The 12,637-nt window shown below is 43.2% G+C and overlaps 1 protein-coding gene across 3 annotated transcripts in view; it reads right to left on the bottom strand.

Moving 5' to 3' along the window:
• The window catches only part of LOC307041767 (neuron navigator 1-like), a 31,766-nt gene that overhangs the window by 6,562 nt on the left and 12,567 nt on the right, over positions 1-12,637 (bottom strand). For 2 of the 3 annotated variants that reach the window (XM_079685291.1, XM_079685292.1), the window contains exons 2-3: positions 7,987-8,798; positions 7,648-7,736 (exon numbers count right to left, since the gene is read on the bottom strand). In XM_079685291.1, coding sequence (XP_079541417.1) covers positions 7,648-7,736; positions 7,987-8,798 — 901 coding nt within the window. Of the gene's footprint in view, positions 1-800; positions 1,796-7,647; positions 7,737-7,986; positions 8,799-12,637 lie in introns of those variants that run through there. The other variant, XM_079685293.1, reaches the window with a different exon arrangement.

Here is a 12,637-nt window from a genome sequence, read left to right on the forward strand (position 1 = left end):
GCAAAATTCAAACCAAGCAACAAAGAAGATGAAGTCATAATAATTATAACCCCCTATAATATGATCAATACCCCTATTGTTCATCGAGCCCTTGTATTGATGAACCTGGCCTACACCACCAGGGAGAAAGCCATTTTCTCTGCCATTTGCACCGCTGTAGTACACAGGGTGTAAACCATCTGTCAGAGCTCTACAGATGAATGGAGCTGGGAGGAGGCTAAATGTGTCTGTGTGCCGAAAATGAATTCAATATGGCATGCCTTCTTTTCCCATCTCTCTTTTGATGGAAGCGTACGTGGAGCAGGGGATGGACCCTCGAGTGCATCGGCACAAACAAGAGCTTTATTAAGGGGATCAGTGTGCTGGTAATAACCGCCAACCCCTCTGGCTTATTTCATGCAATCAGCCGGCAAAGCTATATAAGTTGCTTATTTCACAATATCAATGGCAGCGAGCCCCAGCCACCTGAGCAACATGCTGGAAGAACAGGAACAATAGAGCTATAGCTTTGGCATTTTCACATAAAGCTAAATGGTTAATCAAAGACCAAACTGATGCAGCATGAAATAAGAGGAGCAAGCCAGCACAAGAGGGATGTCTTCCATTTGTTCTCATTCGGAGAGCTTCATTTAATCCGTTTAGGAGCAGCGTTGGTCTGCAACAGCGAGCAGGTGCCGTGTGCTATCAAAGGGGGCGTGCTGCCGACAAGCACTGAGAAATCTTGCAAGCCACATGGCCGCCACACGTACTGTAGGGACTCTGGAGTGTTGGCGTTATCAACACGGCTTTGCTGTACTCACCCAAAATCTGACTGAAGAGCAGCTGCTCCAGGTCGCCCAGCACTGTCACCACCAGTTCTGGGTCCACCTTCAGGAAGTTCTTGTCTCCACCTTCCTCCCCATGGCCTTTGGACCCAGACTCCCCCCCGGCTCCAGCTCCCTGCTTCTTGGCCTTGGCCTTGCTGGAGAGGATCTCGTCATCTGACTTCCCATCCTCAGGTGCCTTGCTCAGGGGCTTCACCTCAGCGTAAGGTGCACGCGGTATGCGGCTCTGCTTGTTCAGAGCAGATGGAGCAGCCAGAGGGCTGAAGGGCTTGGGTTTGCCCTGGAACAGTGAGTGCTCAGATTTGGAAAGGTTTCTTGAGAGAGGGGCACCCCCTCCGGCACTGCTGCCCCCCCCTGCTGTCTTTGGCTTGCCCATCTTGCTCTGCCCTGCTCCGGACTTGGCCATGTCATCACACCACTTGGGCTCATAGAGGTGCAACTTCTTCTCAGCATCAGTGAGGACCGCCAGGTTTGTCATAGACCTCTGCTTCCGGAGACTGGAGGGCAGTGGTATCCTGCCGTCAGAGCTCCCTGCGCGGTAAACCTTCAGCTCACCCCTCTGGGAGCTCTGAGGTACTCCGGACTTTGCTCTCTTAGCAGCCATACCAACTCCTTTGCCATCTGCTTGGCCGTAAGCCTTTGTGCTATCCGTCCTTTCCATCTTCAAATCTCCTTCTCTGCCTCTCACACTATTTCCAAGCATGCCTCCTGCATGAGACCATATAGAGAAGCATCAGCAAGGGAGAGAAAAAAGGCTTCCGTATCGGCTCCTCTTCCTTGTGCAAAAGCATACATAAAAAAACTCTAAAGGCAGATCCTGCAGCCTTCCTCTCCTCCCTCTGTCTCCTTCTCTCCCTCTTTCCTCCTGACAGGCTGCTGCAGTTGCAGCTGTTGCATTGCTGCCCAGGCACTCCCTTTCTCTCCTTTCCTCCCGTCCTCCTTTCCTACGATTTTTTCCACACTCCTCCCTTCAGCACACCCTCCTGCCGCTGAAGCGCGCAGCAGCGGAATGACAGCGGCAGCAGACGCAACAGCGCTCCCTCCTCCCCCTGCTTTCTGCTGCCTCTCCCTTGCCTCCTCCTCCTCCTCCTCCCCTCCCGTCCTCCTTCACTCGTTTTTTCTTCATTTAAAAAGATGCTTTGCTGTGTCTCAGCAGAATATATGAAATGCGAGAAAGCGTTGAGAAGCGATCATCCGTGGCTTTTAAAAACCCAGCAACATTCTCCTCTCACACACCATGTTTTCTCAGCATCTCCTCTGGTTCCTTTGTTCTCCCCCTCCCCCTCCCTCACCTCCAGTGTTCCCTGTTCAATACTCTCTACATGATGCATGATTTTATGGACGTGTTATTCATGTGAACGGATGCATGCTTAGATATGCAATTACACACACATAATAAATTATCCTCACTGTCAAAATCCCAGACCCTGCAACAACTAGAGCATCCAGTTTATCTTTTGATCCTGTCTAAGCCTCCTTACGATATCAATTCCAGATTAACAGCTGGATAAAGCATATGCAACAAATCTGCTGTGTAGTGTCCTGCCCTAAATGGACAACAGTATTCTTGTCAAATAACATCAACAATGAGGACATAAAAGGTCAAGGTTAATGTACTGTACAAGGTTGTTAATGAAAACTGTTGTTACAAAGAAGGATTGGTTAGTTTTGTCCACAGCTTGAATAAAAGGGAAAACCTGGTTTTCAATCCAGAAAAAGTCTCAGCCCAATGGGTGACATCACTTCACTGAGCTGAGATGTGCCAGTGTAAGCAAGACACACATCCAAAACCACACTTTGGAAATATGTCAAGTCAGTGCAGGACACATGTCCACACAAGCGATTGTTTTAAAATGAAAACTCCAATCCAAATGTTTTCCTTTCAGGCATATCTTTCCCCCCCTATCATGATTGTTATCGTCTTTTTAAGATGTTCCACGCTGCTGTCTCTCATGAGGATCAGGGAGGCTCCATGGAAACCACCCTCTCTCCTCGCTTGCATGTCATCTGCACCAGACCTCCAAAGCAGACCTTTTGTACACTCGCTGCACAAAAACACTATCTTTCCTGTAACTACTGTGATACAAACCCTTGTTTTTATGTGCTCATTACATTTATCTCAGGTTTAAATAATCCAAATCTTTTTTATCTTTCTTCTTAATAAGTTAAATTAGTTTCTCTTTACCACAACACAGCATGGCTGGATAGCAACATGCTAGATGGTGCTGATCCATTGGACACGATTGACCTGTTAGCAACAATGCCCACAGGGTACCGCTCTCACTCTCACAGAGGAGTTTGCACCACACTCCACTGCTCTTCTTATTTAGGTTTCAGGGCACCTGGGGCGGCTCATGGACCACTGAGGTTGTTCAATCTGGCAAATAGTTTCTGGGAACAATGTAATGTCTTGTTCCTCCTCATCACGAGGTTCCAAGGCTCCCCTGCTGACCTTCGAGTTTGATCTTACTCCCATGATGCATTGAGTGGCCTTTTCTTTTTTCTTTTGGAGAGTGGGAATTGTTAATGAAGCATAGGATAACAAATCCAGACATGCCAAATCAACTGCAAGCCTTAAATGTTTACTTGGGATATCTATCCATATAGTTTGTATAAGACAAACTAACTCAACCACTTCTATGATGACAAAAGATCAAATATTTTCCGTCTTGAGTTGTTCTAGCGATTCCATTATAATTGTACTCAAGATGACCGAATCTTATTAACTTTGATAATCCTGTGAGTTATTTTCTAGAAGCCAACAGTGTCTTTTTTTGTGAAATTGCTCGACAACTATAGGATGGATTGGCAAAAAAGATTGGATTGGCAAATAATGTGATTTATTGTCGCTTTAGCACAACTGCCAAGGACTCTGGTGATCCCAAGAGTTTTGCTCTAGGGCCACCATGACTGTGACATTTGTTGGCTTACAGTATGCGTCCTGCCAAGTATTGAATGGGCTTTTTTTATTTGGGGACAGGAAATTGTTAATGAAGCATAGGATCAAATCCATCCACATTTACTGCAAGTCTTAAATGTTTTTTCTCAGGACATCTACGCATACAATTTAAAATCAGACAAACAAAACCTTCCATCAGATTTTTACCATTTGGACTTCAGTTGTTGAGGTGATTTGAATCACATTTTTGGTCAAGAATGGATGAATCCTATTGACTTTGATGATCGTGTAAGATCTCCTTTAGATCAACCATGAGGCTAACATTGTGAAATTACCAAACAACTATTGGATTTATTGCCATAAATGATTAAAATAGTACAAAGTTTGGTTTATTATCCCCGTAGTTTAAATGCCAGTGAATTTGTTGATTATCTGAGTTTCGCTCTAGGGCCGCCATGAGGCAGACATTTGTGGTTTATGTGTTCGGACGTCTATTGAATTGCCTTTTTTCATTTGGGGAGAGTACATTGTTAATGGAGCAGAGGATAACAAATCCAGACATTCCCAATCCTCTGCAAGTCTTACATGTTTTAGGGACACCATGCATAAAGTTTGCATGAGACAAACACAATCAACACCTTCTATCCATTGTTAACCATTTGGACTTTGGTTGTTAGTGTTCCATGCCTACTTTGACTCAAGAATGGATGAATCCTATTGAGTTTGATGATCATGTGAGATCTCCTAGCACAACCCTGAGGCTACCATTTTCATTATCTTTCAGAAATACCAAAGATTTAGGTGATCCTGCGAGTTTTCCTCTAGGGCCACCATGAGGCTGAGATGTGTGGTTTTCTGTCCTGACAACTATTAGACACACTTGTAAATCAAAACTGTGGAAACTTTGAAAAGCCACCACTTCTCGGGAGAGAGGGAGGGTGGAGCTGCATCTTTCATTTGGTCTCTTCCACATCTGGGTCTGATTCTCACTTTCTGCCTGGCCATCGGCGTAATTGTGTGTGTGTGTGTGTGTGTGTGTGTGTGTGTGTGTGTGTGTGTGTGTGTGTGTGTGTGTGTGTGTGTGTGTGTGTGTGTGTGTGTGTGTGTGTGTGTGTGTGTGTGTGTGTGTGTGTGTTTTATGTGTGTGCATGCTATGACAGCACACTTCCACAGCTGTCTATTATACATTTCCCTGGACAGCACATGTAATCATTTTGCTCAGCTGCTATAATGCAATAGATTCAGAAACCTCCACATGAGCTCAAAGGGGAAAACCTCAGAGAACATCGACATAAATGAGCAAATAGTCACATGTTTCTAAAAATATGGTGTTAAAGATGAATGTAAAGATATGTGCATAGTGTTAAGGTCATATGGTAATTCATTTTATGAAAAAAGCCCCTTAATAGAGATCTAATAGGATCATTGTGCTGCTGGAATGCAGACACCCAGGAGGATGAAGACTTGAACTTGATGCGCTGAGAAAATAGTCTATTCATGATGAACTCAAGCTGCTTGAAACAAAAAGGTAAAACCATCCTGATGAAACATTTGTGAGAGTTATAAATGTGCTGTTTTCGATAGATACTGAAGCAATCAATACTCCTTACTGTGAAACTTAAGTCATTTGAACGTTTCTCACCAGAGAAGCTAACCGGGCTTTAGTTCCTGCAGATGTTTCCTACTGCATGGAACAATCATTACAAGAAGCAATTTCTCAACTTCTAGGAAACTTGTACTTGAGGCCGGATGACAGCTTACAGAGACAAATCTCTCTGCTCTACGGTCAAAAACTGAATTTAAGCGTCCCTCAGGCCCGTCCAGTAGGGACCAGAGGATCTCCCAGACAGGAGGGGAAAGACGATCCTCCCATCAAACCACTCAATCTCTCAGTCCGGCATCTGTCCACCCCGCGCTGAGGGCCACTCAGTCTCTGCCTTCCCCCTGAGGAGGCTCTCACCGCTCAGTCATTAAGATGATTAAGAAGGCAGTTAGAGGGCTGTATAATAGCCAAGTGCAGTTATAGGAGGATTTTACATGTTGGTTGATAAGGAGCCGGAAATATATCAGACATCATAACCACAATGACTTGTTGTAAAGCAATGCAGGCTAGTCATTTAGGTTATAAAAGTATGCTATTTAATTAGTTGTACTTATAATAGAAGAGATAATTTTATCACACAGATACTGATTGCTAACAGCTTTTATTTAGGTTATGATAGATTCCCTTAAACAAAAGATGTGAAGGCTATTTGATTTTCAAAGTTATTTTCATTTAACACTTTCATTTTTTTTTTTTTTGCTTGCTGGCGGCATTAAAGACGGATTGGTCTTTTGGTGAGTCTCATATTATTATATAATTTAATACTTTTTCCAATTAGGATATTGCAATTACAACAGCCTCAGTTAGTGTTTGATGCAAATCCTCAACTATCAGCTTAACAAAGATGGTTGACAAAGTAAATGTTATTCCTGCTAAACATCAGTATATTAGCAATGCTGCAGACTTTAACTGTTTATCCCAAATCTTTTGTTTAATTAGCTGAAAGAAACCCTTAAAATAATCATACGGTGTGTTTGGTGTTTGACTGGTGTGTTTCCATAATGAAATAACAGCAATTCTTAACACGATGAGGCTTCTGTAATAATATCTAATCTCTTAAAGTGAACTAAACAAACATGTTTAAGTATTCATCCTGTTTTGTGGTCACAGCTGTTACCCCTGGGTTGATGGTGTCTGCTTACTTACTTAAATCAATATCACTTATTTACAGTAGATCTTTAATTATGTAATCTTTCTCAAATTGGAGTTAATTGATTGAATCATTGTGTCAGCTAACGGGGAATTGGCGTCACTCAGTAAATTATACCATGCTCCTTCAAATAATGAAATATTGAATAGGAAAATACAGTGAATGTGTTTGTATAGTAGTCTCTAAGCAACATAGTGTGTGAGAGTCAGTGCGAGTTTTCTTTATAACAAACATAAAAATCAATATGTAATGGTCAACGCAGGACAGACAGAAGTTACGTAAATCTAATCATGATGGCGCACCAGAGACAATTCAGGAAAACAGCACTGCATTAATGCTGCTGTGTGATTTGAGAGGAATGATCTCTGACAATAATCTGTGATTTCCCTCACGCACATACAGAAAGAAGTGAAGTACTTGAGCAAATCTTGATGCACATAACAGGTGGTACATAAGTATGAAGCTTTCGTTGTGAGTTGGCAGCGGCTCTGGTGAGAACAACTGCAAATCTGAGCAGAGTCCAGTGTCAACACAGAGCCATATTAAAGCTTGGGTGTTACAGTTTACAATATAATTGGAAAAAGGCTGTTCCACAACTAAGTGGTTGAACTCTGTGAACTGGGTGAAAAAGTGTGTTTTCTCCAAGATGTAAGTAACTTGTTCTGCCACTGAAGAGAGAGGACAAGAGGACAGAGAGTGAAATCTATTGTGCGTCGATAAAGTGATTAAACTTTATGGACAGTCTGTTTTCTACGATCATAGATACTGAAAGAAATGACCCTTCTTCATTTTTTACCGTCAGAGTTCCTGCAGCAACTAATCTGTCTTTCGACCCCTTCAAATATTACAACCCTCAACGACACTTTGGCAATATCCCTTGTTACAGAATTGATTATGTCTGAGCCTAATTTTTTTTATATATTTTGGGGAACTTTATGTCTTAATTAGATAGCTGACAGGAAAAAAGATGACAGGAAACTATAGGGGAGAGAATTGGGGCATCAGGAGCAACACATATCCACAGCTGCATGCAAAGCAGGGACATCGTTGTTTATTTAAATAATTTCTAGAGGCCTGAATAGTAAAAATGTATACTATATTCCTCTAATGATTTGCCTGGTTAGTAACGACTGGTTAAAACATTAGGGGGAGGAGATTCAAAGAGACTCACCTAGCTCTTCACAACAGACCTCCATGGAGTCAGAGGAACAGTCACTGAGATCCTCAAGGGTGGGGTCTGTGTCCTCATGGACCTGAAACCTACAGGAAACAAAAATAAACACACAAAAGAGAGATAACATTTTTTTAATCAAGTGTGGAAAATACTAAAATGATTATTTACACGAGGCAGTACAAGATGGCTTGCATGATATTTAACGTGTTAAAAGGGAGAGAAGGAGACAGAGGGAGGAGAGGAAGGCTGCAGGATTGCCTGTAGAGGTTTTTTATTGCCAGTCTGTGCAATGTTGCTTATCTTCCCATCTCTAAAGAGGTGAAACACTGCCCTCACCTGAATCTGAACGGAGCCACAGCTGCCATGTTGACTCTTCCTGGCTCACTCCCTCTGCGTGGCCTGTTGGAAGTGTGAGGGGAGGACTTTGGTTTGTTGTAGGACACGTGTCTGTCAGCAGCTCCCAGGTGCTGGTGGGAGATGTTCCTCACCTCTTTCTGGATGTTGCCCATCCCAGCTGACGACACTCCTGATAGATCGTTCCCATTTGCACCTTTTGGATGAAAGAGACGTCCTCTCCCATCGCTTGACTGGACATTAGCAGAGAGCCTGCACAGGGCGTCTTCCTCTGCTGCGTTGTCCACACTCCTCATGCGATACTTTCCAAAGGTCCAGTTTTTGTTGGTGGTTCTTCCTAACTGAAGCTCCCGCAGAGCCTTCTGGTTCAGCGTGCTAGCCCGGAGGTCAAGAGTGTCTTTAGAGCGTCGGATTTGCCTCTTTGGTATCTGAGGGCTGCTGTACGCCGAGCACGTCCCGTCAGTCCGCTCTGTGGCTGCGGGGCTTCTGTGAGAGTGCATGCATGCTGTTTGCTGCAGCAGGTGGTTCTTTAAAGCTGCACCTCTCAGCAGATCCGCAGGACCCGAGGAAACGGAAGATGAAGAATAGGATGCTTGTCTTTTGGCTGCATGCTGATACTGCCTTGTGGGATTGGAGGGGTTGCTGAACTGTTGTTTGGGATCCATCTTTGAGAGAGGCAACATGCTACGAGGTAAAGGCAGACTCGAGCTGACACCTGTGTCACTCTGACTCTGAGATATGACTTTGATATTCACTCCACCACTCATGGTTGGTGACAGACACCGGACTGAGACCTGGAGAAGAAAGGAAGAAAATCTCAATAAAAATAACATCTTTGAACACATATTCCTTACGCAGCGTCCACAAGGCGGCGTGCGTTGAAGCTTGCCGGTGGGCGTGTCTGAAACTCGACCAACAACCAATCACATGAATCTCCCGCCCCAGACACACAAGCACGCGGTTTGATTGGCTAGAGCTTGTACAGGCATATGATTTGATTGGCTGACGCTTCCGTTGAAGCTTCAAAAGTTGAACATTGCTCAACTTTTGAAGCGAGCAAAGCGAAGCGACAGAACCACAATGCAGTTCGGCAAAGCGTGACGTCACCCCATTCAAAGTGAATGGGCAGAAGCGTAAAAGCTTCAACATACGCCGCCGTGTAGACGGGCCGTTAAGCTCTAAAATGTGATGGTATTTCTCGGAGCATGTGGCTTCAGAGAAATTGCACTATTGTAGTTTTACAAATATAATTGAAACTAAGAACATAAAGTAAATGTGGCTGAACAGAACTACATCTTACAAATTCCTTTTTCATGGAATAAACTTTAAATTACATGTTTCTTTCAAGGTATTGGTTAAACTCAAAGAATATGATCAGGATCAGGTAGTCTCAGGTAGAGACAAAGAAGAAAGTATCCGCTGTAGCCCATTAAATATAACTCCTGGACAGGCAACATGTCAACCATCTTCATCAGGCGAATGATTTACATGCACATAGAGGTGATGACTTAATGGTGATGTCATGATCAAACTATCAAACCCAACACATGAGTCCAAAGCTTTTAACAGAACACTCAATATGCATTTTTTTACAGAAAAATTAAGGGATCAATAACCTGATTATTTCCAAAAAAGATAGACAGATGAACAAATAATTAACGTTCACAGCATTATGCAAACTTTAGTGCTTTAGTTATTTTTGAACCGGCTTTGAATAATATAGTGCAGGACCATACCTATATAAGGCATATTTATACTTTTTAGTTTTCAAAATACCAAACAGATCATGCATTTTAGCCATTCCTCACTTCGCTCAATTTAACACTGTCTTTTCATGGGCTGATTCTGTGAGAACAGCACCATCTACAGGCCTGGCATATGTACTACAGCGTCTCCAGCGCTTTCGAACGGCAATGTCCGTGGCTGTCTCCTCCTGATTGGTGGAGTTGGCCCAATAGCCGTAGCGCCACTTCTGTGACGTCACAGAAGTGTTCAAATCTGGATCAGTCTGTATCAGATCCGTTGCAGCCCCTTTTTAAGAGATTTGGGTACGGAGGAAAATAGAGAGAGAGTTGTGTTTTCTGACACTTGGTGAGTTCCCTGGAACACCGGGGACACATATTCATGTATAAAAGACGTACAAAAGTGCATTTTGCATGATAGGTCACCTTTAAGAAGAGTAAATTAACAGTGTACGAATGGCAAATCCTCTTACCTCTCTTAATAAAGTTTGACATTGTGGGAAATACACTTTTTCTGTTACAGTAGGCGTGAAGATCGATACCATGAGACTGCCCGAAATCTGCCATTTTCACTTAATTCAAGAACTGTAAACATGGGCAAACAGCTAGCCTGGATGTGCAAAGGCAACCACATCTAACCAGAACATGTAAAGCTCAATAATGAATACATCCTTTGTTGTTTCACAATCTCTCTTCCAGCTGCTGGTGGTACGTAGCTTGATTTTAGCGGATCAGAGACGATTATAGTGGTATTAATCTGCTGTATCTTCTTTGTCTAATATAGCATATTTTATAAAAATATCATACTTTTGCTTTAGTCCAAACAGAGATGGCTTTTATGCCTGCATGTTTGGATTTGTCTCCCTACATACAGTATAAGTGGAATTCCGAGCTAATGCCAATTCCAAAATACCAAATGTAACCTAGGGGCGTAAAGAAAAAAAGTGTTATCAAGGTTTGGAAAAGTAATACACAACTCATAAAAGGCACATACTGCATATCTAGTGGTTAAATGAAGATGATTGAGGCAGGCAGATGGGAGGCTGTGCACATCCATCCGTCCCACATGATGGATAACAAGCTTTCATTTAAGATTATATATATTGTAAAAAAACTCAGCAGCTGTACATTCCAGAAGCTATGAACCACAGAGGTACTGACTAAATGTAGATGTTAGCGAGCTGGAAAGAAGAAAGAGGAGAGGATGGTTTAAGGGGATGGACCATTACAGCATTATGTATCAGTTACAACATCAAAGTGGCCTAAAGCTCAGAGTAGCCACCACTTCAGATTCCTCAACTGAGAGACACACTCAGATCAAGTAAGTGAATACAAGTCTCCTGTTGATGCAGCTTTCTGAAGTGAGGAAGTGAAGCAGCAAAAAGGGTTCAAAAGGCCCCAAAATGTTCGTTAAGAATTTATTCCAATAATGCATTTAAAATAAGATTAAAAATAATCAAACGGCACTACATAAAAATCAATGAAAGCATCAGATGCATCTCAAAAGACAGCATATGTTTCAACAGCTTTTCCTAATGTATTCCCCGCTCCTCTGGCCACAAGCTCAGTGTGAGGCATGCTGGGAGAGTCAGGCAGACTGACTCCACTTGGCAGCGGCAGCTCCTTTCAGGCCGTGCCAGCACCGGCTGTCCCCCCCACTGCCCTACAGACACCACCTCTCCTCATAGGACTTAAAGGTGGGGGATTCATCAGACCCCTAACTCCATCAACTCAAACCTTCCATCCCATCCTCTCATTTAATGCTGATAAGAAATGACAGTGCAAAATGACCAAAATGCAAAGTTTCATTAACAAAGTGTAACACTTTATAGCACATGTGTCAAACTCAAGGCCCGGGGCCAAATCAGGCCCTTGTTGGATTTAATTTCGGCCCGTAGGATCATTTCTAATTACTATTAGATCTGGCCCGCCGGTATATTGCACGCACACCTTCAGTCAATCCTGAGGATCTCCTCAGCTCAGAGCCTGACCCCAAACATTGATGAACTTGCACCCGAGATGAGATGCCAAGTATCTGGCTTGAACTAGCATCACAGAGCAGCTAACTGAGTTTCAATGTTTCTTTCTGCACGTTTTTTCTTGCGACAACAGCGCATGTTTGTTTTTTTCTTTGAGTGAAATTGTTTTTTTGAAGCTGTTGTTGGCCTGTGGAAAAATGTAATCATAAGAAATTACTCCGGACAAGCTGCAGATAGAGCCATAAGAAATGAATGCAACTGATTATTTAATGTTTAATGTTGTTTTTACAGGCAATCATTTAGAAGGGGACATATCATGCTATATTTGAACAATATATTGTAGGGCCATACCTATATAAAGTATATAAATATAGTTATAATACCAAACAGTTCCTGCATTTTAGCCATGCCTCATTTCGCTCTATTTGCTCTTTCCAGCCCTGTTTTTGCAGGGGCTGATTCTGCAAATGCAAATGAGCTGCAGCTGACCACGCCCCCCCCCCCCCCCCCCGCCCCCGTTTTATTCTTATATGATTATATAGAGTCATTATTTAGTCATTATAGAGTCAAGATTTAAACTTTAACGGACATGTTGGCCGGCTGAACTGAAACTGTGCCACACGGTCCCCTCGTTCCTTGGAAGAGGCGGAGAGGTGAGTGTTTGTCATCTGCTGGTGGCAAACTGGAGAGAATTACAGTGCTTGCCTCGACGGGGAGGGATTGCATTGAATTACAGCAGCAGGAGCAAACGCTTGCCTTGGGGAGGGAGAAAAAGAGCCACAGCAGAGAATAAACAGAAGGGCAACCATGGCAACCATGCGTGGGAAGGTCTTCTTCGCTGCTTTTGTGGCTGATTCTGTGAGAACAGCGCCACTTTCAGGCCTGGCATATGTACTACAACGTCTCCAGCGC

Source organism: Notothenia rossii (assembly GCF_949606895.1).
Source record: "Notothenia rossii genome assembly, chromosome: 5".
NCBI lineage: Eukaryota > Metazoa > Chordata > Actinopteri > Perciformes > Nototheniidae > Notothenia > Notothenia rossii.